This window comes from Phacochoerus africanus, chromosome 4 (genome assembly GCF_016906955.1).
Source record: "Phacochoerus africanus isolate WHEZ1 chromosome 4, ROS_Pafr_v1, whole genome shotgun sequence".
In the NCBI taxonomy this organism is placed as follows: domain Eukaryota; kingdom Metazoa; phylum Chordata; class Mammalia; order Artiodactyla; family Suidae; genus Phacochoerus; species Phacochoerus africanus.
In genome coordinates, this window is record NC_062547.1 from 82206935 (window position 1) to 82232824 (window position 25890).

Consider the following 25890-nt stretch of genomic DNA (forward strand, 5'->3'; position numbering starts at 1 on the left):
AAATGACAGATGGATTTGTAATCATGCAGGGTGTTTATGTTTAGCTGTCAGTGCCTCTCGAAGCTAGCTTTTTCTGCATCATATCCTTATTAAGATGAGTTTTTCTTTTCTTACCAAGTGAAGACCTGAGGAATGGAATAGCTTGTACTGTTCATAAGGGATATTATATTATTGATACTGTAGTAATGTTGTTATATTGAATGGTAAACAAATTGATAAACCTTATTCTCTCTACTGAGAATTTTAAGTAATATGCTATTTATATATCTGAGCTTCCCAAATAAAGAGCTTACTTTTTCAAGGACTTTTTAATAACCCAGATTTCTGAATGTAATGTAACCTTTTCTTGATTCCTTAATGTTTATAGTACTATAACAGTGAAATGAAATGGTCTGGACCTTATTGCCACAGTTACTAGATTGTTTCCAAGTTTTCTTGTCCCCTTAAGAGAGATTTTTTTGGAGTTCCCTTGTGGCTCAGCAGGTTAAGGATCCAATGTTGTCACTGCTGTGGTTCAGGTTACAGCTGTGGTGCAGGGTAGATCCCTGGCCCCAGAACTTCTGCATGCTGTGGACGTGACCAAAAAAAATATATATATATTATTTCCTCTAATAGTCTATGTGTCTGTCTGAGTAGCCCTCACTACCCCTCATTTCTAATTTGAATATGTGTAATGAATATGCATAGATCACTTTGGAAACACAGGTAACCTGACTTTGTTAGAATTATGTGCAAATGAAACTGGTAGGTGTCAGGGGAGAACTTTGGGGCCTGAGAGAGAGCTCCAGACTTTGGATTTTGTGGTTTTAGATTTCAGATTTATTTTTGTTCAGGATTCATAATTGTTTTATGTGAGTTGGTGGATAGTTTAATTATTTGTAGTTTCTGTAGTATATCCAAAAAATGGAATGAATCTGTTGGAGGATTCGGGCCTTTATTATGTTGTCTGTAATTTTTTTACTAATCTGCAGGATGATGTTACTTTTGTTTGCTCTAGACTAGTGATAAATGCTCAGAGAATATTTTTTTTGGCTGAAATAAATTTGCATGAAAAAAACAGAAAGATCACAAATTTCTTCTATCTTAAACATGAAAAATTGGAGTTGCCATTGTGGCTCAGTGGGTTAAGACCCTGACATAGTGTCCGTTAGGATGCTGGTTCGATCCCTGGCTTCTCTCAGTGGGTTAAAGATCGAGTGTTGCCACAAGCCTACAGTATAGGTCAGCTCAGATCCGGTGTGGCTGTGGCGTAGACCAGCAGCTGCAGCTCTGATTTAACCCCTAGCCTGGGAACTTCCCTGTGTTGCAGCTGCGGCCCTAAAAGGAAAAAAAAAAGAAAAATAAAAACTTTGGAGGCCAAATTAATCGTGTTTATTTAAAAGAGACTGTAGCTTTGTGTTATATTCTTGATAAATGGAAATGGATGTTCAAAATGCTAAGGGTATTATTTATATTATTACAAATATGTTTTAATTTATTGTGTATATACAAATTTAACTACTGGTGGTATTAGCTTTCAAGCTTATTAGGGATTGCTTCAGCATAGCCAGACTTCCTGTTTTCTGTTTCCTCTTTTTGGTGGACTATGGAAAATTAAGTATTAGATTGCATAATACTTGCTTACAGCATGCTTTCTATTTCCGACAAATATATTCAGTTCTTCATTATTTTCACTGGAGAAAAATAAAACCTGCTAACTGTAAAGAGATTTTAAGCTTAGTTTATAAGTAAACTAATGAAAGTCTTTCATTTCATCTGTAAACTTGATATTTCTAATGTTTTTGGTATTTCTAATATTTTAAGAAATATTTCTAAAGTCTTGATATTTCTATGACTTGCTAATTTAGCTTTTATTGGATTAAATGGCATTAGGATTTTCTAGGGTTGGGAAAGTGGTCTGGTTCTGTTAATTTCCCACACTAGCCAATAGAGTTTTACTGTTCTTCTATTAAAATTTTATCTCCTTTCTCACATACTGAAAGATTTAACTTAGGATCATAAGGTGTTCTGTGTTATTCAGTGCTTATGTAATTAGTAACATGCTGTCTTGATTTAGAAGTCAAGATTTAGGTTTTTTTGGCTTTGCCCGCAGCATGCAGAACGTCCCAGGCCAAGAATCTAACTTGAGCCACAGCAGTGACAACGCTATATCTCTGACCTCTTGAGCCACCAGGGAGCTCCAAGATTTAGTTTTTTTAAAGTACTGATTCTGAGTTAAGTAATTATAATCCCTCAATGCAGTTTTAAAGAATTGATGTGGAATTTGGTAATGTATTTTAAGAGGTCCATGTTTATGTTTTCTAAATTATGCTACATTTACTTCTTAAAATTCCAGATGAGTTTTGTTAATATATCCTTATGGGTGATTATAGTGTGTGCCCTTGTGTGTGTTGTGTATATATGTGTATGCAGTATGTTGTAAACTTTATCAAATCATACAGTATTCCTTTGATAAAGTTTAAAGTTATACAGTAAGCAACAGTAGTTAAATTAAGGAAAAACAGCTTGAGTATGTTATTTATTCCTAAATCATTTTGATCTCTTTTTTTGTTAAACTAAAAATCTTTTTAAATTTTAGGGGGAAAAAAATAGTGGCTTTGATGTCCTTTACCATAATATGAAATATGGACAGATATCGACAAAAGAACTAGCAGATTTTGTAAGAGAAAGGTATGTATTTTTTCCTAAGTCACTTAACAATTCATTATCAAGAGGAATTTCAGAATATAAATAATTGAGAAAATTTTGGTTGAATTTGGATAAAAGCAATCAAGTACATTTCATACAAGTATTAGAGTAATAGAGTGTTATACTTTAAAGTAGTGGTTCTCTGTCATCAACACGCTGAGGGCTGAACAGTGGCTCTCAACGTCATTGATAAACTCCTGGTTTGCAAATCACTGCTTGAAAATATTAGCTATATATTTTTCATTGAATGTTCTAGCAAGGTGATACAGTATAAAAACAGAGGAATTTTGTAGGATAAAATATTACCATGTTGCTAAACAAAATGTCACTGAACAAGCATACTAAAATAATTTTAAGATTAAATTTTTAATTATGTATTATTGTGACTGTTATTTTTTTAAGTTTTTATTTAAAAATATCCTAAGTATATGTTTTTAAATTGTCCAAATTTATGAAACATAATTTTCTTTAAGCCTCTTATAAAGTCAATTAAAAACTATTAACAATCAGTGTAATTTGGTTTGAGTAAAGTTATTTTGTGGCTGGTCCCACTTGGTAACTTTTGTGTGAACACATTTAAAATCTTTACCTTGATAATATAGGGATACTTTGCCTTTAGACACAATATTTCATTCATATATTCCTTCAACAATGTATATCCTCGGTCTGCTGTGTGCCAGGAACTTGTTTGGATTTTAGAATATGGTAAGGATACATCTGCTTTCATGGAGTTTTTTTTATCAACTGATAGGAATTGGGGAACAAACTATTCCATGTTAGACCAGTTCTCTTTGGCTGCCATCTTTCTACTGGAATTTAAAAGGGGTCCATAAGGCCTAAGTACTATGGATAAAGCTGCCCCTCACTGGCTTACTTTTCATCACTGAAAAGAGTAAAAGGATAGACTCCAGAACTCTGCATCTCCTGGCACGTCCCCTAAGCCTCCTTCTCCCTCAACACTTACATCACTACTATAATTATCTACCTTGAGACCAACAAGGCAGTTGTCATTATGCCTTTTAGCCCTATTGATGTCAGGTACTATATAAGTCCAGGGCTCCTGGGTCATCCCTTCTTTGCCCAGAATCTAATCCCTTAATGATTCTGTGGGCAGTGAGACAACAACTTCTTCCACTCCTTCTCTACTTCATTTTTCTTCATAGCACTTAACAGCCATCTGATATAGGTGATATTTTGCTTATTTATTTATCTCTCCCCACTAGAATACGGAGCCAATGAGGGCAAGAATTTTTTGGTCATTTTTGCTTATTGCTCTTTTTCCTGCACTTAGGATATAGCTTGGCCCTTAACAGGCCTTCAGTAAAGATTTTTTGATAGAATGAATTTCTGACTTCACTGTGCTGGTTCAAGCTATTATTGTTGTTGCCTGGACTGCAGCAGCATCTCCTAACTGGTCTATCTCCATTCATTCTTGTTCTCTTGCAACTTAGTCTCTGTACTGTAATCGGAGGTTTTGTTTTTTGTTTTCTAAACTACAGATCAGTTAGTAACTCCTCCCTGTTTAAACCATTTCAAAGGCTTCCCATTGCTCTTACGACAGGCCTGCATAGTCTGACCCCAAATTGCCTTTCAAACTTTAGCTCATACCGGACTTGTCTCTATTCAGACTCCTTTTTCCTCTCCAGAGACATTGACTGTTTTATTGACAGGCTTTCTTCATTTCAGGTTTTATACGTGCTTATTCCTGTCTTTACCTAATTAACGCCTGCTTACCTTTTTAGAAGTCAGCAGTGTAGTCACTTCTTCAGGGATGCCTTTCCTAATCTCTATAATAATCTCTTTCAACATCATAGATCTCTTTGTAATATTTGTAAAATGTTATAATTGTTCATTTTTGTTCTCTGTTTATATGTTCCCCTTTAAGAGGAGCAGTATATTATATTCTCTTGTATCCCACTGCCTGACACAGAACCTGGCACAGTTGGATACTCATATTTCTTGAAGGAGTGAATGAGAAAGAAAGGAAGAAAAAATAGGCACATAAACATATGCCATACACCAAAGACTTTGCATACTTTATTTCATTGAACTGTCAAAACTCTAAGTTCTGTTTTATAGATAAGAAAATGGGATCCAGAAAGGTTAAAACTTCCTGTATTAGTCATTCAGATTTTTTCTCTCATACCTCATCCTCTCCTCCCCACTTTTATGCTCCCTTCCTTTCTCCTCCCCTTCTTCATTCTTTCTTTCCTCCCTCCCTTCCTTTCTTCCTTCCCACAGCTTTATTGAAGTTATACTTGACATTCAATGTATTGCACATATCTAAAGTGTACAGCTTGATAATTTTGATATATGCATACACTCATGAAACCATGACCACCGTCAAGACAGAGAACATATTCATCTCTCCTTTGTAATTCCTTCCTGTGTCCCTCTTCTTAAAAAGCAGCCACTCATTTGCTTGTGACATGTTAGTTTGCAATTTCTAGAATTTTATGTAAATGGAGTCATATAGATTATACTCCATTGTCTGATGCTTTCATTCAGTTATCTGGTGCTTTCACTCAGTATCATGATTTTGAGATTGTTCCATGTTGTTGCATGTATCAACAGTTCATTCCTTTTGCTGTTGAGTAGATTCCATTTATGGTAATACTGTAATTTGTTTATTCCTCTGTCAGAGGAAGTTGTACTTATTTTTTGAACTTTGTATTGAGTACATCAATTAATCATATAGCGTGTATTTTGCCTAATTCCTATTACTCAGCACTGTTGTGAGATTCATTTTTATTGTGTTTAGTATAATTTATTTACAATGTTATTTAATATTAATTATATAAATATACCAACTGTATTTATCTACTACTGTTGATGGACATTTCAGTGTTTCCATTTCTTTGCAACTACAAATAATATTGCTTTGACCATATTTGTACACGTCTCAGTACACATATACACATATATATATTATTTACCACCCTGCAGAATTGCTAGGTTTTAGAGTTGTGTATGTTCAACTCTAGTGGATAATGCCAAAGAGTTTTCTAAGGTGGTTGTACCAGTTTATGCCAGGAGCAGCCTTGTGGAGAGTTCCAGGTGCTCCATATCCTCAGGCAACATTTGGCTTTATTTGTCCTTTAATTTGAGCCATTCTGATAAGTAGCAGTATTTCATTGTGGTTTTATTTTGTATTTCCTGATAAATAATGAGATTGAACATACTGTCATATGTTTATTGGCCATTTATATCTTCTCTTCTATGAAATACCTTTTCACCTTTTGCCTATTTTTATTCCTCCTTTTTAAAAACAAAGGAATTCTTTATATATTCAGGATAAAAGCAGTTTTTCAGTTACATGTGCAAGTTCATGTAAACACACTTGATTTTTATATATTGACTTTGTCTAGAAGCCTGGCAATTCTTGTTTATTCTGATAATTTAAGTGGAAGATTCCTTTTTGTTTCACACAGAAACACAATTCTTGTGTGTTTAATAGAATTTGCTGGTAAAGCCACCTGGGTTTGAAATTGTCTTTGTAGGAAGTTTTAAATCATGTATTTAATTTCTTTAATAATTAAGGACTATAGGTATTGTAGTTCTTTTGTGCATTTGATAAGTTACATTTTAAGGAGTTTTCTCATTTCTTCTAAATTTTCAAATTTATTGGCAAAGAATTATTCTTAATATCCTTTAATGAAGTTTTAAAAATGTCTATGCAGGATCTGTACTGAAGTCTGACTTTTATTCCTGACATTGGTTATTTTTGCCTTCTTCCTTTTTTCGTGATCAGTCTCATTTGATGTTTGTTGGTTTAATAGTTTTTACAAAGAGCCAATTATTGACTTTATCGATTTTTTTTGTATACTTATTTTCTATTTCATTAACTTCTATTGTTTATTTCCTTCAATTTTGGGTTCAATATGCTGTTATTATTCTAAATTTTTTTGGGATGGATTCTTAATGATTTTCGACCTTTTTTATTTTCTTTTGCTCTTTAGGGCTGCACCTGCGGCATATGGAATTTCCCAGGCTAGGGGTCGAATCTGAGCTGTAGCTGCCGGCCTACACCACAGGCACAGAAATGCGGGATCCAAGCCACGTCTGTTACCTACACCACAGCTCCTGGCAACGCCAGATCCTTAACCTGCTGCACCTAGTGAGATCAGGGATTGAACCTGCATCCTCATGGATACTGGTTGGGTTCATTTCCACTGAACCACAGCGGGAACTCCCCCTTTTTCTTTCTGATATATTCATTTAACTATGAATTTCCCTCAAGCATTGCTTTTGCTGCACCCCTGTAGTTTTGAGACATAAGATTTTTATTATACTTTGTTTAAATATATACATATATGTATATATATACATATTTATATATAATTTTTTGTCTTTTTGCCTTTTCTAGGGCCTCTTCCCTCGGCATGTGGAAGTTCCTAGGCTAGGGGTCTAATTGGAGCAGTAGCTGCCAGCCTACGCCACAGCCACAGCAACGTGGGATCCGAGCTACGTCTGTGACCTACACCACAGCTCACGACAATGCCGGATCCTTAACCCACTGAGCAAGGCCAGGGATCGAACCCACAACCTCATGGTTCCTAATCGGATTCATTAACCACTGTGCCACGACGGGAACTCCTGTTTAAATATATTTTTAAAGTTTGGTTTTTATTTTCTCTTTTGCCTCCCTGGGTTATTTAGAAGTATATGTCTTTATTTCCAAACATATGTTGATTTTCAAGGTATATTTTTCCTATTGATTTCAAGCTTAATTGCGTCATGGTTAGAGAACATACTCTGTTTCATTTCAGTGTTTTGAATTTTTTTTTTTTTTAGGACCACACCCGAAACATATGGGAGCATCCTAGGTTAGGGGTCAAATAAGAGCTGCAGCTGCCAGCATATGCCACATCCACAGCAACATAGGATCTGAGCCGTGTTTGCAACCTACACTGTAGCATATGGCAATGTCAGATCCTTAACCCACTGAGCGAGGTCAGGCATCAAACCTGCATCCACATGGATACTAGTTGGGTTTGTAACCCACTGCACCACAACAGGAACTCCATAGTTTTTCTTACTGTTGTTTTTAAAGTGTTATCAGTTTGGTTTTGGGTAGTGTTGCACTTGTATTTTTTTTTTTCTTAGCTCTGTCTGTGGTTTAGACGTTTCTCTCTCATTTTTAAAGCCATTTTCACAATCTTTGTTCTTTTTTTTTTTTTTGTCTTTTCTAGAGCTGCTCCCTCAGCATATGGAGGTTCCCAGGTTAGGGGTCTAATTGGAGCTGTAGCTGCTGGCCTACACTAGAGCCACAGCAACTTGGGATCCGAGCCTCGTCTGTGAACTACACCATAGCTCATTGCAGTGCCGGCTCCTTAACCCACTGAGCAAGGCCAGGGATCGAACCTGCAACGTCACGGTTCCTAGTCGGATTCATTAACCACTGAGCCACGACGGGAACTCCTCACAAAATCTTTGTTCTTTATTGGAACATTTGGTCTTTTACATACAGTATATGTATTGGGGTTCAAATCTCTTGTGTCAGAGGTTGTCAGACTTTTTGTGTAAAGGTCCAGAAAGTATATACATAAGGCGTTATGTCTTATCTGGTCTCTGTTACAGCTATTCAGCTCTGTTCTTTTTAGTACAAAAGCAGCCATAGCCAACATGTAGGTAAATAAGCATGGATATGTTCTAATAAATGTCCCTTATGAAAACAAACAATTGGCCAGATTTGGCTGATTGTGTTGCAGTTACCCAACACCTCTTCTATTTTAGGTTGTTTTTTTTTTTTTTTGCCTCATTCATGGAACGCAGAAATTCCTGGGCTAGTCATCCAACCTGCACCACAGCAGTGACATCGCTGGATCCTTTACTGCTAGGCCACCAGGGAACGCCAGTTTTTTGTTTTGTTTCTGTTTTTTTTTTCTTTTTATGGCTGCCCCTGCAGCATATGGAAGTTCCCAGGCTAGGGGTTGAATTGGAGCTGCAGCTGCTGGCCTACATTACAGCCACAGCAACTCAGGATCCAAGCCACATCTGTAACCTATACCACAGCTTGCGGCCATGCCAGTTCCTTAACCCACTGATGGAGGCCAGGGATTGACCCTGTGACCTCATGAATACTAGTCGGGTCTTAACCTATTAAGACACAATGGGAATTCCTTTTTTTTTTTTTTTTTTCCTATTCTGCTTGTTTTATCTTTTGTCTTTCTCTTTCTTGCCTTTCAGCCTTAAATATTTTTTTATTCTATTAAATATTTTTTCTTCTATCACCTTAGGAATAATATCCTCATTCTTTTAGTGATTATCCTAGATATTATAACATTCTTCCTTGACTATTAATTTCTTATATTTGTTGCATAAGAACCTGAGAACACCAACATCTCCTGACTTATATGCTTTGTATGCCATTTGTGTGTGTGTGTCACTTTTTACTATAGAAATTTATTATTTTATTCTATTTTTTATTACTGAATGGATTTATTACATTTATACTTGTACAATGATCATCCCAATCCAATTTTATAGGATTTCCATCCCACAACCCCATCGCATCCCCCCACCCCTGGTACTATGGAAATTTAAAGTTTTATTGTTGTTTTTTAATTTTATTTTATGGCTGCACCTGCTGCATATGGAAGTTCCTGGGCCAGGGCTTGAATTCAAGCTGCATTTTGCAACCTGTGCTGCAGCTGCAGCAATGCCAGATCCTTTAACCAACTGTGCTGGGCTGCGGATTGAACTGGAACCTCTGCAGTGACCTGAGCCACTACAGTCAGATTCTTTTTGTTTGTTTGTTTTTATGTCTGCACCTGTGGCATGTGGAAGTTCCGGGGCTAGGGGGCAAATCTGAGCTGCAGCTGAGGCCTACATCACAGCCACAGCCATGCTGGATCTGAGCTGCATCTGTGACCTGCGCCACAGCTTTTGGCAATGCTGGACCCTTCACCCCCTGAGCAAGGCCAGTGATTGAACCCAATCCTCACAGATATTATGTTGGGTTCTTAACCCACTGAGCCACAATGGAAACTCCCTGACTGATGTGGTTTTTGAGTCTCTTAATCTGTAATTCTCTCCACTCTTTCCTTAACTTTTTTTTTTGAAAGAAACCAAATTATTCTATGGAGGATCCCATATCCTGGAACATGCTAATTGCCTATTTAGAATTTTATATAACATTTCCTTTACCCCTTTATTTCCTATAAACTGTTATTTGAATCTAGCCATTAGATCAAATTCAGTTCAAAATTTTGACGAGAATACTTCATTGGTGGTGGTGTGTACTTGCATTGGTGGCATAAAATATCTGGCTATATATCTTGTGCGATGTTTGTATCCATTAATGCTCATCACCTAGGTCTGCTGTCTTAGTAGGGGTTTATTTTCATTTATATTTTTGCTGGGTTGCTGGTATAGAATTCTAGGTAGTAGATTTTTTTTTTCCCCCATACTCACACCATGCAGAAGTTCCTGGGCCTGGGCTTGGACCTGTACCACAGCAGTGACCTGAGTCACAATAGTGAGAGCCTTAACCCACTGAGCCACCAGAGAACTCCCTAGGTGGTAGATTTTTTAAAGTCATTTTTAAGAGCAGTTTTAGATTTACAACAAAATTGACAGGAAGATATAGAGATTTCCCATATTTCCTCTGCCCCCCTCCCCGACATGCTTAGCCTCCCCCATTATCAACATTGCTCACTAGAATAGTACTTTTTTAAAAACCAGGGATGAGCCTATAGGAATTCCCATTATGATTCAGTAGGTTGAGAACCTGACTAGTATTCATGAGGATGTGGTCTTGCTCAATGGGTTAAGGATCTGACGTTGCTGTGAGCTGCAGTGTAAGTTGCAGACATGGCTTGGATCTGGCGTTGCTGTGGTTGTGGCATAGGCCGGCAGCTGCAGCTCCGATTCAACCCCTAGCCTGGGATCTTCCAAATGCCTAAAGCGTGGACCTAAAAAGAAAAAAAAAAAAAAAAAAAAGAGGATGAACCTTTACTGCTACATCATCATCACCCACAATCCAAGGTTTACCAGGGGTTCACTCTTTGTGTTGTACATTCTATGGGTTGGTCAAATGTGTGATGACATATCCATCTTTATAATATTATGCACAGTATTTTCACTGCCTTAGAATCTGCTGTGCTCTGTTTTAATGTCCTCATAGTTTTGCCATTTCTAGAATATCATCTAGTTGACCCTTAAACAGCTCAGGGGTTAGGGGTGCCAGCCCTCAGTGCAGTGGAATAGCTTCATATAACTTTATGGTGGGCACTTCATATCTGAAGTTCTGCATCCACGGATTCTACCAACTATAGATCATGTAGTACTGTATTATGTATTTAGTGAAAAAAATCTGTATATAAGTAGACCCACACAGTTAAAACCTGTGCTGCTCTAAAGTCAACTGTAGTTAGAATCATACAGTATGTAATAGCATTTTCACGTTGGCTTCTTCCACTTAGTAATATGCTGAATAATATTCCACTGTTTGGATGTGAATTATTTATCCATTAATGTACCAAAGGACATCTTGGTTGCTTTTGAGTTTTGGCAGTTATGTATAAAGTTACTATAAACATCTTTGGGATTTTTGGTATGGGAATATGTTTTTTTTATTATTACTCAATTAATTTATTACATTTATAGTTGTACAGTGATCATCCCTATCCAGTTTTATAGGATTTCCATCCCACAACCCCAGTGCATTCCCCCACCCCCCGAATTGTGTCCTCTGGAAACAGTAAGTTTTTCAAAGTCTGTGAGTCAGCATCTGTTCTGCAAAGAAGTTCATTGTGTCCTTTTTTCAGATTCCACATGTCAGTGAAAGCATTTGATGTTGTTGTCTCATTGTCTGACTGACTTCACTCAGCATGATAATTTCTAGGTCCATCCATGTTGGTAAAAATGCTGGTATCTCGTTCATTTTAATGGCTGAGTAATATTCTGTTGTGTATATATACCACATCTTCCTAATCCAGTCGTCTGTCGATGGACATTAAGGTTGTTTCCATGTCTTGGCTATTGTATATAGTGCTGCAGTGAACATTGGAGTACATGTGTCTTTTAGAGTCATGATTTTATCTGGACAGATGCCCAGGAGTGGGATTGCTGGATCAAATGGTAGTTTTAGTTTTCTGAGGAATCTCCATACTGTTTTCCATAGTGGTTGCACCAATTTACGATCCCACCAACATTGTACTAGGCTTCCTTTTTCTCCACACCCTCTCCAGCACTTATTGTTTGTAGACTTTTTGATGATGGCCATTCTGGCTGGTGTAAGGTGGTACCTCACAGTAGTTTTGATTTGCATTTCTCTAATAATGAGTGATGTTGAACATCTGTTCAGGTGTTTTTTGGCCATCCGTATGTCTTCTTTGGAGAATTGTCTGTTTAGATCTTCTGCCCATTTTTTGATGAGGTTGTTTGCTTTTTTGTCATTGAGCTGCAGAAGGTGTTTATAAATTTTGGAGATTAATCCCTTGTCAGTCGATTCATTTGCAAAGATTTTCTCCCATTCTGTGGATTGTCTTTTTCATTTTGTTTAGGGTTTCCTTTGCTGTGCAGAAACTTTTCAGTTTGATTAGGTCCCATTTGTTTATTTTGTTTTTTACTGTCATTACTCTAAGAGGTGGATCTGAGAAGATGTTGGGAATACGTTTTTAACCCCTTTGAGTAGATAGCAAAGAATACAGTTGCTAGATTATAGGGTAAGAGTATGTTTAGTTTTGTAAAAATTGCCAAACTGTCTCCCAAAGTGGCTGTATCATTTTGCATTCTCACCGTCAATGAATGAGAATTTCTGTTGCTCCACATCCACACTGGTATTTGGTGTTGTCAGTGTTGCTGATTTTGGCCATTCCAGTAGGTATGTAGTGGTATCTTACTTTAATTTACATTTCCCTGATGACATATGATGTGGAACATCTTTTCATATGCTTATCTGTCATCTTTATGTCGTCTTTGGTGAAGTGTCTTAAAGTCTTTGGCCCATTTTTTAATCAGGTTGTTTGTTTTCTTATTGTTGAATTTTAGGAGTTCTGTTTATATTTGGGATAACATTTCTTTTCCTCATGCATCTTTTGCAGATAGTTTCTCCCAGTTTGTGGCTTGTCCTCTTACTTTCTGGACCTTGTCTTTTACAGAGTGGAAGTTTTTAATTTTAATGAGTCCAGCTCATCAATTATTTTTTTCATAGGTCACTTCTGTAGTGTGGTATCTAAAAGACATCACCACACCCAAGGTTACAAGGTTATCTAAGTTTTTTCTTATGTTATCTTTCAGGAGGTTTTTTTTTTTTTGGCTTTTTGGCTTTTTGCCTTTTTGCCTTTTCTAGAGCTGCTCCCTCGGCATATGGAGGTTCCCAGGCTAGGGAAACCACAGCAACAAGGGATTTGAGCCGAGTCTGTGATCTACACCACAGCTCATGGCAATGCCGGATCCTTAACCCACTGAGCAAGGCCAGGGATTGAACCTGCAACCTCATGGTTCCTATTCTGGTCATTAACTACTGTGCCACGATGGGAACTCCTCTTTTAGGAGTTTTACAGTTTTGTGTTTTATTAGGTTTAAAAAATCTTGAAAGATTATTGCCTTATCTACGGTTGAAATGTTAGCTATCAGTCTACAGTCTAATTATTTTTTCTTCCAAGGTAGTATTTGGTGAGGGGAGGGTTTAGCTGCTTCTAAGTTTTTCTTTTCGTCTTTGACTTCTGGCAGTTTTACTATGATGTGACCAAGAGTATATATTTTTTTATTGGTTCTCTTAGGGTTTGTTGGGCTACTTGGACCTGTTGTTTGGTGTCCTTTGTCAGTTTTGGAAAGTTCCCTATCATGATCTGTGCAGATATTTCTTATGACCCATTCTTTCTTTACACATAGGTTAGACTTTTTGCTTTGTCCTTTGTCTTTTATTTATTTTCTCTGTTTTCCATTCTTTTTTTGTTTTCTCTGAGCTTTATTCCAGAAGAGATTCTTCTCACCTCTCTCTACTAATTCTCACTGCGGTGTATTGAATCTGCAGTTAAACCCTATCCATTGAGATATTAATTTTGGGAGTTGTATTTCTCAGATACAGGATTATATATTTTTTTTCAAATTTGCTGTGCTTCCCCCCCCCCTCTTTTTTTTGTCTTTTTAGGGCTGCACCCTCAGCAAATGGAGGTTCCCAGGCTGGGGGTTGAATCAGAGCTGCAGCTGCTGGCCTACACCACAGCCACAGCAACATGGATCCGAGCTGTGTCTGTAACCTACACCACAGCTCACAGCAATGCCGGATCCTTAACCCACTGAGAGAGACCAGGGATCAAACTCACGTCCTCACAGATGCTAGTCGGATTCATTAACCACTGAGCCACGATGGGAGTTCCCCTGCTTCCTCCACTTTTAAAAAATGATTTCTAGTTCTCCAGTGAAATTCTTTTTTTTTTTTTTTTTACCTTTTATTTATTTATTTTTCTGCTATACAGCGTGGCGACCCAGTTACACATACATGTATACATTCTTTTTTCTCACATTATCATGCTCCATCATAAATGACTAGACATAGTTCCCAGTGCTATCCAGTGGAAGTCTTGATTTAATCTTTTGGGTCCTTGAACATAATACATAAACTCTAAAGTCTAAGCTTTATAATCTCAGCTGTTTGAAACACTGTTAATTTGTTTCCACTGTTTTTGTTGTTGTTGTTCATTTTGTCTTGTTTCCTTATGGACCTAGTGGTTTTATGATTGTGTATAAGACAGCCATGTAGAATCCAATATCAGAGTTTGAAAAGATGTGATTTGCAATTTTTGAGGGCTTGCCTCCTTGTGGCTCATCCTTAACTCCTTATATCCTTACTCTTCAAGTCTTAATTAGAGGATATGGGATTTCCTATGCTTCTTACCTTTGGCAAGTCTGAAGCTAGTTTTGTCTCCCTAACTTTGTGAGACTCTGCTCTACTTCTCAGTCGCAGCTGCCTCTTCTCTATGCCCTCATGGGAAAAGCTGTCCTACATATCTGACTCTCTTTTCTGGATATCCTTGTTTTGGTTCTTGGCCTATTGATTCTTAACTGCCTCTTTAGTTCCCTGATGTCTTTTAGTCACACCACCCCTCACCTCCACCCCTCCAGCCTTTTCTAGTTTTCTCATTGGAAGGTTTTTGTATCAATTTACTCTTACTGGAAATTGAACCATTTTTTTCCCTTGCTGTTAACTTACTTATTGAGATATTTCTATATTAACTTTTAAAAAATTATCAAAGTACTACCATTGTAATACAGTATATGAAAAAGACAGAAAAGGTTAAAGGAGCAGATAAAAGGCATAGCACCATCAGTGAGAGGCAGTTAACTGGTACTAATTCCTATTTGTTAAAGAGCTGCGTTTTGGGGCCGTTGGGATTGGGGAGATGAGCTTAGTTTGGATATTCTGAGTCTGAGGCGATTAAGATATATAAGGAGTTATGTTTGAAGCATTTAGATATTAAACAGATGTTTTGATGTGCAAGAGCAGTGTGCAGATCTAGATTTGGAAATTAAAAACAATTTTAGTTGAACCTATCAAAGTAAGTGAAAGGTAGTGGTGGTTGCAGATTGTTTCACTGTTAAGGGTAACACAGATTGAGAAGGGACAGGGTAATTTTGGGAAGGATAAGATAGGACCTTTGTAGCACTAAGAGGGCCAAGACAGTGCCATATTTTTCATTTGTATATTATGTGCCTATGGGAAAATTTTTTAAATTCCATATTTAATGGTTTTGGTTAAAATTTTTTTTTTTTTCTTTTCAGGGCCACACCTATGGCACGTGAAAGTTCCCAGGCTAGGGTTTGAATTGGAGCTGCGGCTCCTGGCCTATGCCACAGCCACAGCAACGTGGAATCCAAGCTGTACCTGTCACTTACATTGCAGCTTGCAGCAACACTGGATTTAAATTTTTAAAAAAATCTTAAAAAAATTTTTTAAAGCCTAAAATTCTGTATTCTGAATAGGCTATATTAAAACACAGTATTCTAGCGTGAAATACTTGTTTTAGATCTAATCACAATCCAGATTAAGTCCTGAAGTCCAGGTTCTCAGGCTTGCTAATAATTTGTATTTAGTTTTGTGCAAATGACTATCATCAATCTCTTGTTCTATTAAATATCCATAATAATGAAATTACAATGTTAAAGAATAATAAAACTATATTAAGTATACCAAGTAAATAACACAAATGACTTTCCTACTGAATTAGTTTATAGAGAGAATACAAGGAGCAGTACTTTTGTATTTCCTGTTCACATAAGCATTGGTACTAAAGAGTGACTTCACTAAAGTTTTTTTTGGTGGTGTAAATTATTTTAGTTCTGTATCACACTAGTTTTTTTTTTTTTTTTTGTCTTGGGCCACACCCACAGCAAATGGAGATTCCCAGGCTAGGGGTCTAATTAGAGCTGTAGCCGCTGGCCTATGACAGAGCCACAGCAACTTGGGATCTGAGCCGTGTCTGCGACCTACACCACAGCTCACTGCAACGCCAGATCCTTAACCCACTGAGCAAGGGCAGGGATCGAACCTGCAATCTCATGGTTCCTAGTCAGATTCGTTAACCACTGAGCCACATCGGGAACTTCCAGACTAGTTCTTTAAGTAGATGTGCACAAAGGGCATTTAAAGATAGGCCAGAAATTCCTGACCACAAACCATTTAGTATATACTTTGAGGTGTCTTTTTGTTTCTATAGTTGTAACTGTATTTTGATGTTTTTTGCTGTGTGTTTGGTAATTAAACAAGAGCTGTAATATGGAAATTTGATTTAACAGAGCTACAATAGAAGAGGCATACTCCAGGTCAATGACAAAACTAGCAAAATCTGCAAGCAATTATTCACAACTTGGGTGAGTTAATAATTTCTTTGAAGAACTCTTTCAGTGTGTTGATTTAGGCAAAGATCTTGAGAATTTTAGGTCCCCCTTAAGGGTATAATAGTTCATAAATATGATAGTATATAATGTATTTGTTTAAAATATGTCTATATATGAATATATTCTTGACTTGATAGAAAATATAATTGAACTCGCTGAATCAGTTTATGCAAAGTAAATGAAACATTTTCCCCCTTTATTAAACTCAGTCATTCAGTAGTATAATTTGAGATTATAAATTTTATGTGTTCCCCTTTCTAAAAGCACTCAGAGGGGCTTTTGATAATGACCCACTGAGCTGTCAAGAAAGGGCAGAGTGAAAACACTACTTTTGGGTGAAGCGGCAGCATGTTGTGTTGTTTTGCTTCAATTGGTAGTGTGCCAAGGTGAGGAAAAAAAAAAAAGCTGACTGCAGTGGTTCAGGTTGCTGTGGAGTTACGGGTTCAATCCTCTTGCCCAGCGCCAGCTGTGGCTTAGGTTACAGTTGTGACTCAGATTCAATCCCTGGCCCAGGAACTCCAATGGGGATGTGGAGGTGCAACCATTAAAACAAAACAAAACAAAACAAAACTGAACATTATAACAAAACTTTTACAAGCCAGTAATGAACTAGGAACAAAGAATTTAGAAATAAATGTAACCAGTGACCAAATAAATAAATAAATGTTATGTGTTACGCACATTATTGTGGTTTTCTGTAATTTCATTTAAATTCTGTTGAACAATGATCTTTAAAAGCTCACTGAAATTATTACTGAAATGATCAAAATGCATTAAAATGTTGCTTATGATTTTATTGACTATCCTTAAATGTTTTAAAAGTATGTGCTCAGAAAATGTGTTCTTTGAAAAGTGAATGAATATTATTAATAACTATTTAAAATGAGATGTGCTTATAGTCATACTCTAACTCTGGAAAGCCGTAATTATATGATTTGCATAATAACAACTCTGGAAGGAATACTTAATCTGACTTAATTAAAAATTGGGGAGATGTTAATATATATATTTTTTGTCTTTGTTTTTAGGGCCACACACGCAGCATATGGAGGTTCCCAGGCTAGGGGTTGGAGCTACAGCTGCTGGCCTATGCCATAGCCACAGCAATGGGGGATCTGAGCTGTATCTGCGACCTATACCACAGCTCATAGCAACACTGCATCTTTAACTCACTGAGCAAGGCCAGGTATTGAACCCGAGTCATCATTGATACTAGTTGGTTCTGGTTCGTTAACCACCTGGCCACCCAGGGGAAAACTGGGGAGATGTTACATTTTAACTAAGATTTAAAAATGATTAACATGTATAAAGTGCGTTTTTTTGTTTCTTTTTTTGTTTTGTTTTTAGGGCCACACCCACGGCATATGAAAGTTCCCAGGCTAGGGACTGAATTGGAGCCGTAGGCAACTGCCTATGCCACAGCAACACTGGATCCTAGCTGCATCTTCGAACTACACTGCAGCTCATGGCAATGCTGGATCCTCAACCCACTGAACGGGGCTAGGGATTGAACCCGCATACTCATGGATGTTAGCTGACCATATTGGGAACTCCTAAAGATTTTTTTTACAATGTTATTTAGTAAAAGATTCTGCTGTATCTGAGACTCTGATGAATCTGTGAATCCCCTGAAATTTTATGTAAGATTTTGATTAGGTATTGTTTCATGATTTTGGTGAAGAGGGTCTATACCAGTTATCAGATTCACAGATGGTTCTGTGATATAAAAAACTGGTTAAGAATGACTTTTAAGAAAGTATTCTCTAGTGTAGTTGAATGAGTTTAAACAAAAGTCTGGAGTTCCTGTCGTGGCGCAGTGGTTAACGAATCCGACTAGGAACCATGAGGTTGCGGGTTTGGTCCCTGCCCTTGCTCAGTGGGTTAATGATCCGGTGTTGCCGTGAGCTGTGGTGTAGGTTGCAGGCGTGGCTCGGATCCCGCGTTGCTGTGGCTCTGGCGTAGGCCGGTGGCTACAGCTCCGATTGGACCCCTAGCCTGGGAACCTCCATATGCCGCAGGAGCGGCCCAAGAAATAGCAAAAAAAACCCCTAAAAACAAAAGTCTTATTATTTTGTGGCTCAGATAAAGAGGAGTTGGACTTTTACTTCATCCTTAGGGTGGTGACACTGTTTATATAAATGCTAAAACCACAACCAAGAAGATCTTCTGTAGCTCTGTACCAGCAAGGAAGCCTAGAGAACTACCACCTTTTTCACCTACAGGAGAATGAAGTCTTTAGTTGATGGCTATTTTTTTTTTTTCCTCCCAGTTGTCCTCCAAGCCTTCCTTCCTCCAATACAACCTTGTTCTTTTTTCTCTCTCTCTTCTCACTTTTCTGACAGCCTCCTGTTTCTTACTCCTCCATGTAGACATGCCTCTTCTAGAACATAATTTCTTCTTTATTGACCACAGTAGAAGGTCCAGAAATAACAGAAGCTAGCTCTAAACCATTTGGCCATAGTTTTAATATAGGAATGTTTATTTTTAGTTACTAGGTAGAAGATAGAAAAAAAAAATAGGTGTTTCCTTATAATAGATTTATTGATAATATTTCTGTCTTTGGAATGTGTACTTTATTTTTTGTGTTATTGTTGTCCCTTAAGATTATAGACTTTAAATATTAAAATGTTTTTGTTTACTGATGCATTTCAGACAAGAAATTGAATTTAATCTTTGTATATTCAGTTGCATTTAAACATATTTTGGATTTGTCAGTTTACTTTCTTAGTGCTTATTTATTATGCATTAATGTGTATTGATTCCCTTGCTCAGTGGGTTAAGGATCCAGTGTTGCCATGAGCTGTGGTGTAGGTGACAGATGCGGCTCGGATCCTGCACTGCTGTGGCTGTGGTGTAGGCCGGCGGCTGTAGCTCTGATTTGACCCGTAGCCTGAGAACTTCCGTATACCTTGGGTATGGCCCTAAAAAGATGACAACAACAACAAATCCAAAAGAAAAAAAAAAGATAATATTGAAATTCCTCAAAAAAAGCTGTATTTAAAGAAATCTTATGTTGAACTTCCCTTTCAGAGTAAATAAACCTTAGGATACTTTTCAGGTGTTCTTTTCCCCTCTGGAAATTTTCCATCTAACTATTTGCCAGATTTAGTGCTGATTAGATTTTAAAAGTGTGAGGTAAGATCTAATCAGAATAGTCCTAAGTATTTTAATTATCTTCTTTGAACTTTTTTTGTTATTTATTGCTTAAAATGATTGTTGTCAGTTAGCTTTCCTTCTGGGAAGGAAATGCAGTAATTGGCACAGAGTACATATTAGGGACATTTCTTTCTTTACCCTCTTGCCTTAGTGATCGTTGTTGCTGTTTGTTTTGTTTTTATCACAGAGTAGAGCAAATGCTGTTGAAAATATCTGAGGACTTACCTGAGAAAAGCTAAGATACAATTGTCCTTATGTCATTCTCTATTGACTTAGTTTAAACTAACCTTTGACATCCTGAGTATTATCCAAGTTATAATAATGTGGTAATTCTTGATGGTAATTCCTGAAAATGTTAAGTTCTTGATGTTGAGAAAAAGTGGTAGAAAAGTACCTTCTGTACCAAGTATAGTAGAAAGGGGATTCTTTTAATGTTTGCTGAAGTTCGCAGATAAAATCTGAAACAAAGTTTCCTGTAGCAGTTTTATTTATTTATTTATTTATTTATTTAGGGTTAGGGCTGCACTTGTAGCTTATGGGAGTTCCTAGGCTAGTGGTTGAATCAGAGCTGCAGTGCTGACCTATACCACAGCCATGGCAACACAGCCTTCCAGGCGCATCTGCCACTTAAACTGCAGCTTCTGACAATGCCAGATCCTTAACCCACTTAGTGAGGCCAAGGATTGAGCTACATCCACACAGATACTGTGCTGTCTGTGTTCTTAACCCCGCTGGGTCACAATGGGAACTCCACCTATAGCAGTTTTTAAATAATTCTTAAATAAATTTTAATAATGAAGACACTTAAAAAATCATGTGCAAATTTGACTTTTGCATGTTTAAAATCAGAGGAACTTTTATCTATTTTTATCATGAAATATTTTTAAAAAAACCTTTTTTGGGGTATAGTTGATGTACAGTGTTATAGTAGTAGTTCAGGCTTACAGCAAAGTGAGTCCGTTATGCATATATCCATTCTTTTTTCCTTTATAGGCTATTACAGAACATTGAGTAGGCCTCCCTGTGCTATACAGTAGGTCCCTGTTAGTCATCTACCCTATATATAGCAGTGCACATGTGCCAACCCCATTCTCCCAATTTATCAATTTATTCCTCCTGAAGAATAAACATTCATTCATTCATTCATTTATTTATTTATTTATTTATTTATTGTCTTTTTAGAGCCACACGCATGGCATATGGAGGTTCTCAGGCTAGGGGTCGAATTGGAGCTGCAGCTGCCAGCCTAAGCCACAGCCATGGCAGTGCCAGATGGGGCATTGCCAGATCCATGCTGCATCCGAGACCTGCACTGCAGCTTGTGGCGTCTCTGGATCCTTAATCCAATGAGTGAGGCCAGGGATTGAACATGTATCCTCATGGATACTAGTTGGATTCTTAACCCCCGAGCCACAGTGGGAACTCCCTCCTTTATATTTGATGAAGCATTTTAAATGGAACATTAAGAAGTCTGAAATTGAGATTTGATAATAAGTTAGTTTTAGGCAATAGACAATGATTACAAAGGCTTCTGATACAAATCTAAATAACCAGATCAACTCAGTAAATGACATGATATAATTAAGAGACGGTCATGGCTAGACCTGTAATATGAGTTAACTCATTTCTGTGTATGTGGATCTGAAAATATTTTATTTTTAAAATTTTTATTTATTTATTTATTTATTTATTTATTTATTTAGTCTTTTCTAGGACCGCACCTGCGGCATATGGAGGTTCCCAGGCTAGGGGTCTGATCAGAGCTACAGCTGCCAGCCTATGCCAGAGCCACAGCAACGTGGGATCCAAGCCATGTCTGCAACCTACACCACAGCTCATGGCAATGCCAGATCCTTAACCCACTGAGCAAGGCCAGGGATCGAACCTGCAACTTCATGGTTCCTAGTCGGATTCATTAACCACTGGCCAGGACGACAGAGAACTGCCTGAAAATATTTTAAATAATTAGCCAAGGATTAAGAAAATCAAGGTCAGGGTGTCAGCCATTTCATTTGTGATTTATTTTAATCTCATCTTTTGCTTAATTAAAATTGCTGATTGACATTATTTTCCTTGGTTTTATTTTGCAGCCTTAAGCTTTTTTTTTCCTTTTAGTAAATTCTTCCCATGTTTTCTTTTCTTTAGAACATTTGCACCAGTGTGGGATGTGTTCAAAACATCTACAGAGAAATTAGCAAACTGTCACTTGGATCTTGTAAGAAAATTACAAGAATTAATAAAAGAAGTTCAGAAGTATGGAGAAGAACAAGTAAAATCACATAAAAAGGTATCAGTTTTTTCTTATTAAAGGATTGACTGGTCAGATTTTGAATGCTTGGTAGTTCTGTCATTTTGATGAATCATTTCATACCAAACAGACTAAAGAAGAAGTTGCAGGAACTCTGGAAGCTGTTCAAACCATTCAGAGCATAACTCAGGCCCTCCAGAAATCCAAGGAAAATTACAATGCCAAGTGTGTAGAACAGGAACGTTTGAAAAAGGAAGGAGCTACACAAAGGGAAATAGAAAAGGTAATAGTAATAAAAATGTGTCTGTGGTTTCAAAGCATTTTCAAATGTGAGACTGCATTTAATCTTCAAACACTTAATAATAATCTTATATTAAAGATGAGGTCGCTGTGCTTCTGGCTTCTGAGTGTTAGTGATTTACCTAAGTGAAGCAAAAGTAGGTTTGCAGAATATGTCATGTGTGGTAAATTCATTAGCAAATACACAAAAAGGAATGATTTCTTTGTTAGTAATACATTTACGGATATTTTTACTTTTGTTTTTTTAATTTATTATTTTTTTGGTAGGATTTTTTTTTCTATTATAGTTTATTTACAATGTACTGTAAACTTCTGCTGTGCAGCAAAGTGACATTCTTTTTCTTACATTATCCTCCATCATGTTCCATCGCAAGTGACTAGATACAGTTTCCTTGCTATACAGCAGGATCTCCTTGCTTATCTGCTCCAAATGTAATAGTTTGCATCTGCTAACCTCAGACTCCCAGTGCACCCCTGCAGGATATTTTTAAAAGATAATTGATGAGGTATGGCTTGGTATAAGAAATAATAATGAGGTTAAAAATTTTTGAAGTAAGGCCTTGGTATATTTAGAAAGGCAATAGATACTTGAGGGTAAGCTTTAAATATATGTTGTGGGTGATTTATTGCTGACTCTGAGCACATGTATGTAGTATTGTGGTGAACCACAACCCTTTCCCCAACTCTCATTTTAATTGAAAGATTTTTTTTTCTCCCCTTTTAAAACAGGTTAACCATCCACTTGTTTCATGTGGTATATATCATTTAGGAACCAGCCATAGGGAGTGATAATTTTTAAAGCTTTGTAGAGTATTTGAAGTATCCAGTAAAAGAAAAAAAAAGCAAATTTTATCTTTATTGCAATTATAATAATTATAAAAGTATACATATTTGGGTAAAAATTAGAAGAGAATACAGGAAAATCAAAACAGTCGATGGAATTAGGGGTAATATGTTTCCTTTAGTGTTTTGTACAATAAATAAAAATTGAGAGAAGGTAAAAGATGAGGCACAGTAAGTTCGTGATATTAAAACATTCTTCATTCCAGACACAGCAATTATCAATAAAATGTAAAAAGGAAAAATAAAATAACTTGGTCCAAAAAGAAGACTATTATCTTTGTGAACCAGACATAGGGAAACCCAGAGGGGAATGTTTAGGTTGATTATGCAGCCTTGTTGGACCTAAAGTCCTAAGTTAAGTTAAGCATTTTTGGAAGTTGGAGCCTTAAAAACACCATTCTAATTAGCAGTCAGGCCAAGGAACCAATTCATGACTTTTTTGATCATATCCCCAATATTCTTCCAGGGAAGTATTCAAAAGCTACCGTTATAAGACTGATAATAAACTGGGGCCCTGGAGGGCTGGCAGGAGATAACCTGAAAACTGCTAGATGGGAATATGTGTACAGAAAGGATAGAAGGTAACACAATTCTAGGAGACGATGTTTACTTTGTGTTCTATAGAACTTTCCAGCAGCACTGATGGAGAGAGGAGGGGCAGGGGACAAGAAACCTCTCACCTGAAATGAGCTAAGAGCCAAAAATCTAGAGCATATCTTAAGAAAATCTAATATAGGTTTCCCCTGCCATCCAACAGTAGAGGGTTCCTGTGAAACCTTTTAAAGCCAGAGTGGTGTAAGCAGAGAAGCAGTTACTTTAGAACACATTTTGTTAATGACCACACACACAATAAGATAAAGCGAAAATGCTCACAGACACAGTTCAAAGCTATGGAGGCTGATGCTGAGATGCTTAGTGTAGGTTCTGGGAGGGAGCTTGGTGGTAACACTCTCACTATACTATTGTCAGAGTGTGCTCTACCTTTGTAATGGCTCCTGCAAAACAAATGCCCAATGCTATTTTTACTTTTCACCTTTTTTTTTTGGATCTTTTTAGGGCCATACCAGCATATGGAGGTTCCCAGGCTAGGGGTCAAATCAGAGCTGTAGCTGCCAGTCTGTGCCACAGCCATAGCAACACGGGATCTGAACTGAATCTGTAACCTACACCACAGCTCACAGCAATGCTGGATCCTTAATCCACTGAGTGAGGCCAGGGATTAAACCTGTGTCCTCATGGATGCTAGTCAGGTTTGTTTCCACTGAGCCATGCCAAGAACTCCACTTTTCACCTTTTTTGTAAAAGTGAAAAATCTTTGGATTTTTTTCAGTTAATGAAAATAGGTGCTAATGTAATTCTTTTGTAAAACCAAAGTGACATAAAACTTTTGAAAAGGAGAAGATATTTCTACTAAGACAGATGGCAATAAATTGAATAATTAGAGTATTTGCTCCAAATAAAATTTAATTTTATAAAGCAGATAATAAAAAACATTCATGTATGTTGAGGATGTTCAGAGATGTAAATGAATATAAACTGAAAAGAGGTATAATGAAACATGATCTAGTAAGTGAGAAAACAGCTAGTTAGAAGACTTATGATGAAATACGTGGTTATCGAAAATTAAAAAAAAGTTATCATTGAAGACGTTACCTCTGTGGTACAGTGGGTTAATGACCCAGCTTGTCTCTGCAGTGTTGCCAGTTCCATCCCTGGCCCAGTGCAGTGGGTTAAGGATCTGGTATTGCTGCAGCTGTGGCTTAGGTGGCATCTCTGGTTCAGATTTGATCCCTAGCCTGGGAACTTTCATATGCCATCAGTGCAGCTGAAAAAGAAGGCAAACTTTAGACTTGTCTTGAGTCTTTAAAGAAAGACTGAGTTTGGAAGGTAATGCTAAGGAAACTCGCCCAGAACAGTGCATAGAAGTAAAGGTTACCAAGATATATCTGCTGTGGATTTCAGAAGAAGAAAATGAAGAGGATAGTAGACAGGTACTATTTGAAGAGTTAACAGATCAGAATTTTTCAGTATTAAAGAAATTCAGAAGTTCTCAGATTGAAAGTACATTGTTGGTATTAAGAAGGTTAAATCGGAGTTCGCGTCATGGCACAGTGTAAACGAATCGAGCTAGGACCCATGAGGTTTCGGGTTCGATCTCTGGCCTTGCTCAGACTTAAGCATCCGGCATTGCTGTGAGCTGTGATGTAGGTTGCAGACTCAGCTCGGATCCTGCGTTGCTATGGCTGTGGCGTAAGCTGGCAGCTATGGCTCCAATTCAACCCCTAGCCTGGGAACCTCCATCTGCTGCAGGTGTGGCCCTAAAAAGTAAAATAAAAAAAAGGAGGTTAGGAGTTCCCGTCGTGGCGCAGTGGTTAACGAATCCGACTAGGAACCATGAGGTTGTGGGTTCGGTCCCTGGCCTTGCTGAGTGGGTTAACGATCCGGCGTTGCCGTGAGCTGTGGTGTAGGTTGCAGACGCGGCTCGGATCCCGCGTTGCTGTGGCTCTGGCGTAGGCTGGTGGCTACAGCTCCGATTTGACCCCTAGCCTGGGAACCTCCATCTGCTGCGGGAGCGGCCCAAGAAATGGCAAAAAGAAAAAAAAAACCAACAAAAAAAGGAGGTTAAATAAAGGTAAATTCAGGCTAAGACACCAGAGAAAAAGAAAATATTAAAAGCTATCAGGTCTATCTTTTGTCTCATATTTCTGAAATCAGAATGCATCTTCAATTGACGCTATCAGTTGAGTCACTGTGGGTAAGGTGGCATTTGTGGTGTGGTTTCACTGCTCCTGTGACCTTGGTTGTTA

The 25890-nt window shown here is 37.4% G+C and overlaps 1 protein-coding gene and 1 non-coding gene across 3 annotated transcripts in view; both read left to right on the forward strand.

Annotated features, from left to right (window-relative positions):
* FCHO2 (FCH and mu domain containing endocytic adaptor 2) overlaps positions 1–25890 on the forward strand; it is a 131366-nt gene that overhangs the window by 14140 nt on the left and 91336 nt on the right. For both annotated transcript variants that reach the window (XM_047778081.1, XM_047778082.1), the window contains exons 2-5: positions 2579–2670; positions 16435–16509; positions 21838–21979; positions 22071–22223. In XM_047778081.1, coding sequence (XP_047634037.1) covers positions 2579–2670; positions 16435–16509; positions 21838–21979; positions 22071–22223 — 462 coding nt within the window. The remainder of the gene's footprint in view (positions 1–2578; positions 2671–16434; positions 16510–21837; positions 21980–22070; positions 22224–25890) is intronic.
* On the forward strand, positions 16787–16923 carry LOC125126597 (small nucleolar RNA SNORA21). The gene has a single exon (XR_007134702.1). It is a non-coding gene; the product is annotated as a small nucleolar RNA SNORA21 (small nucleolar RNA).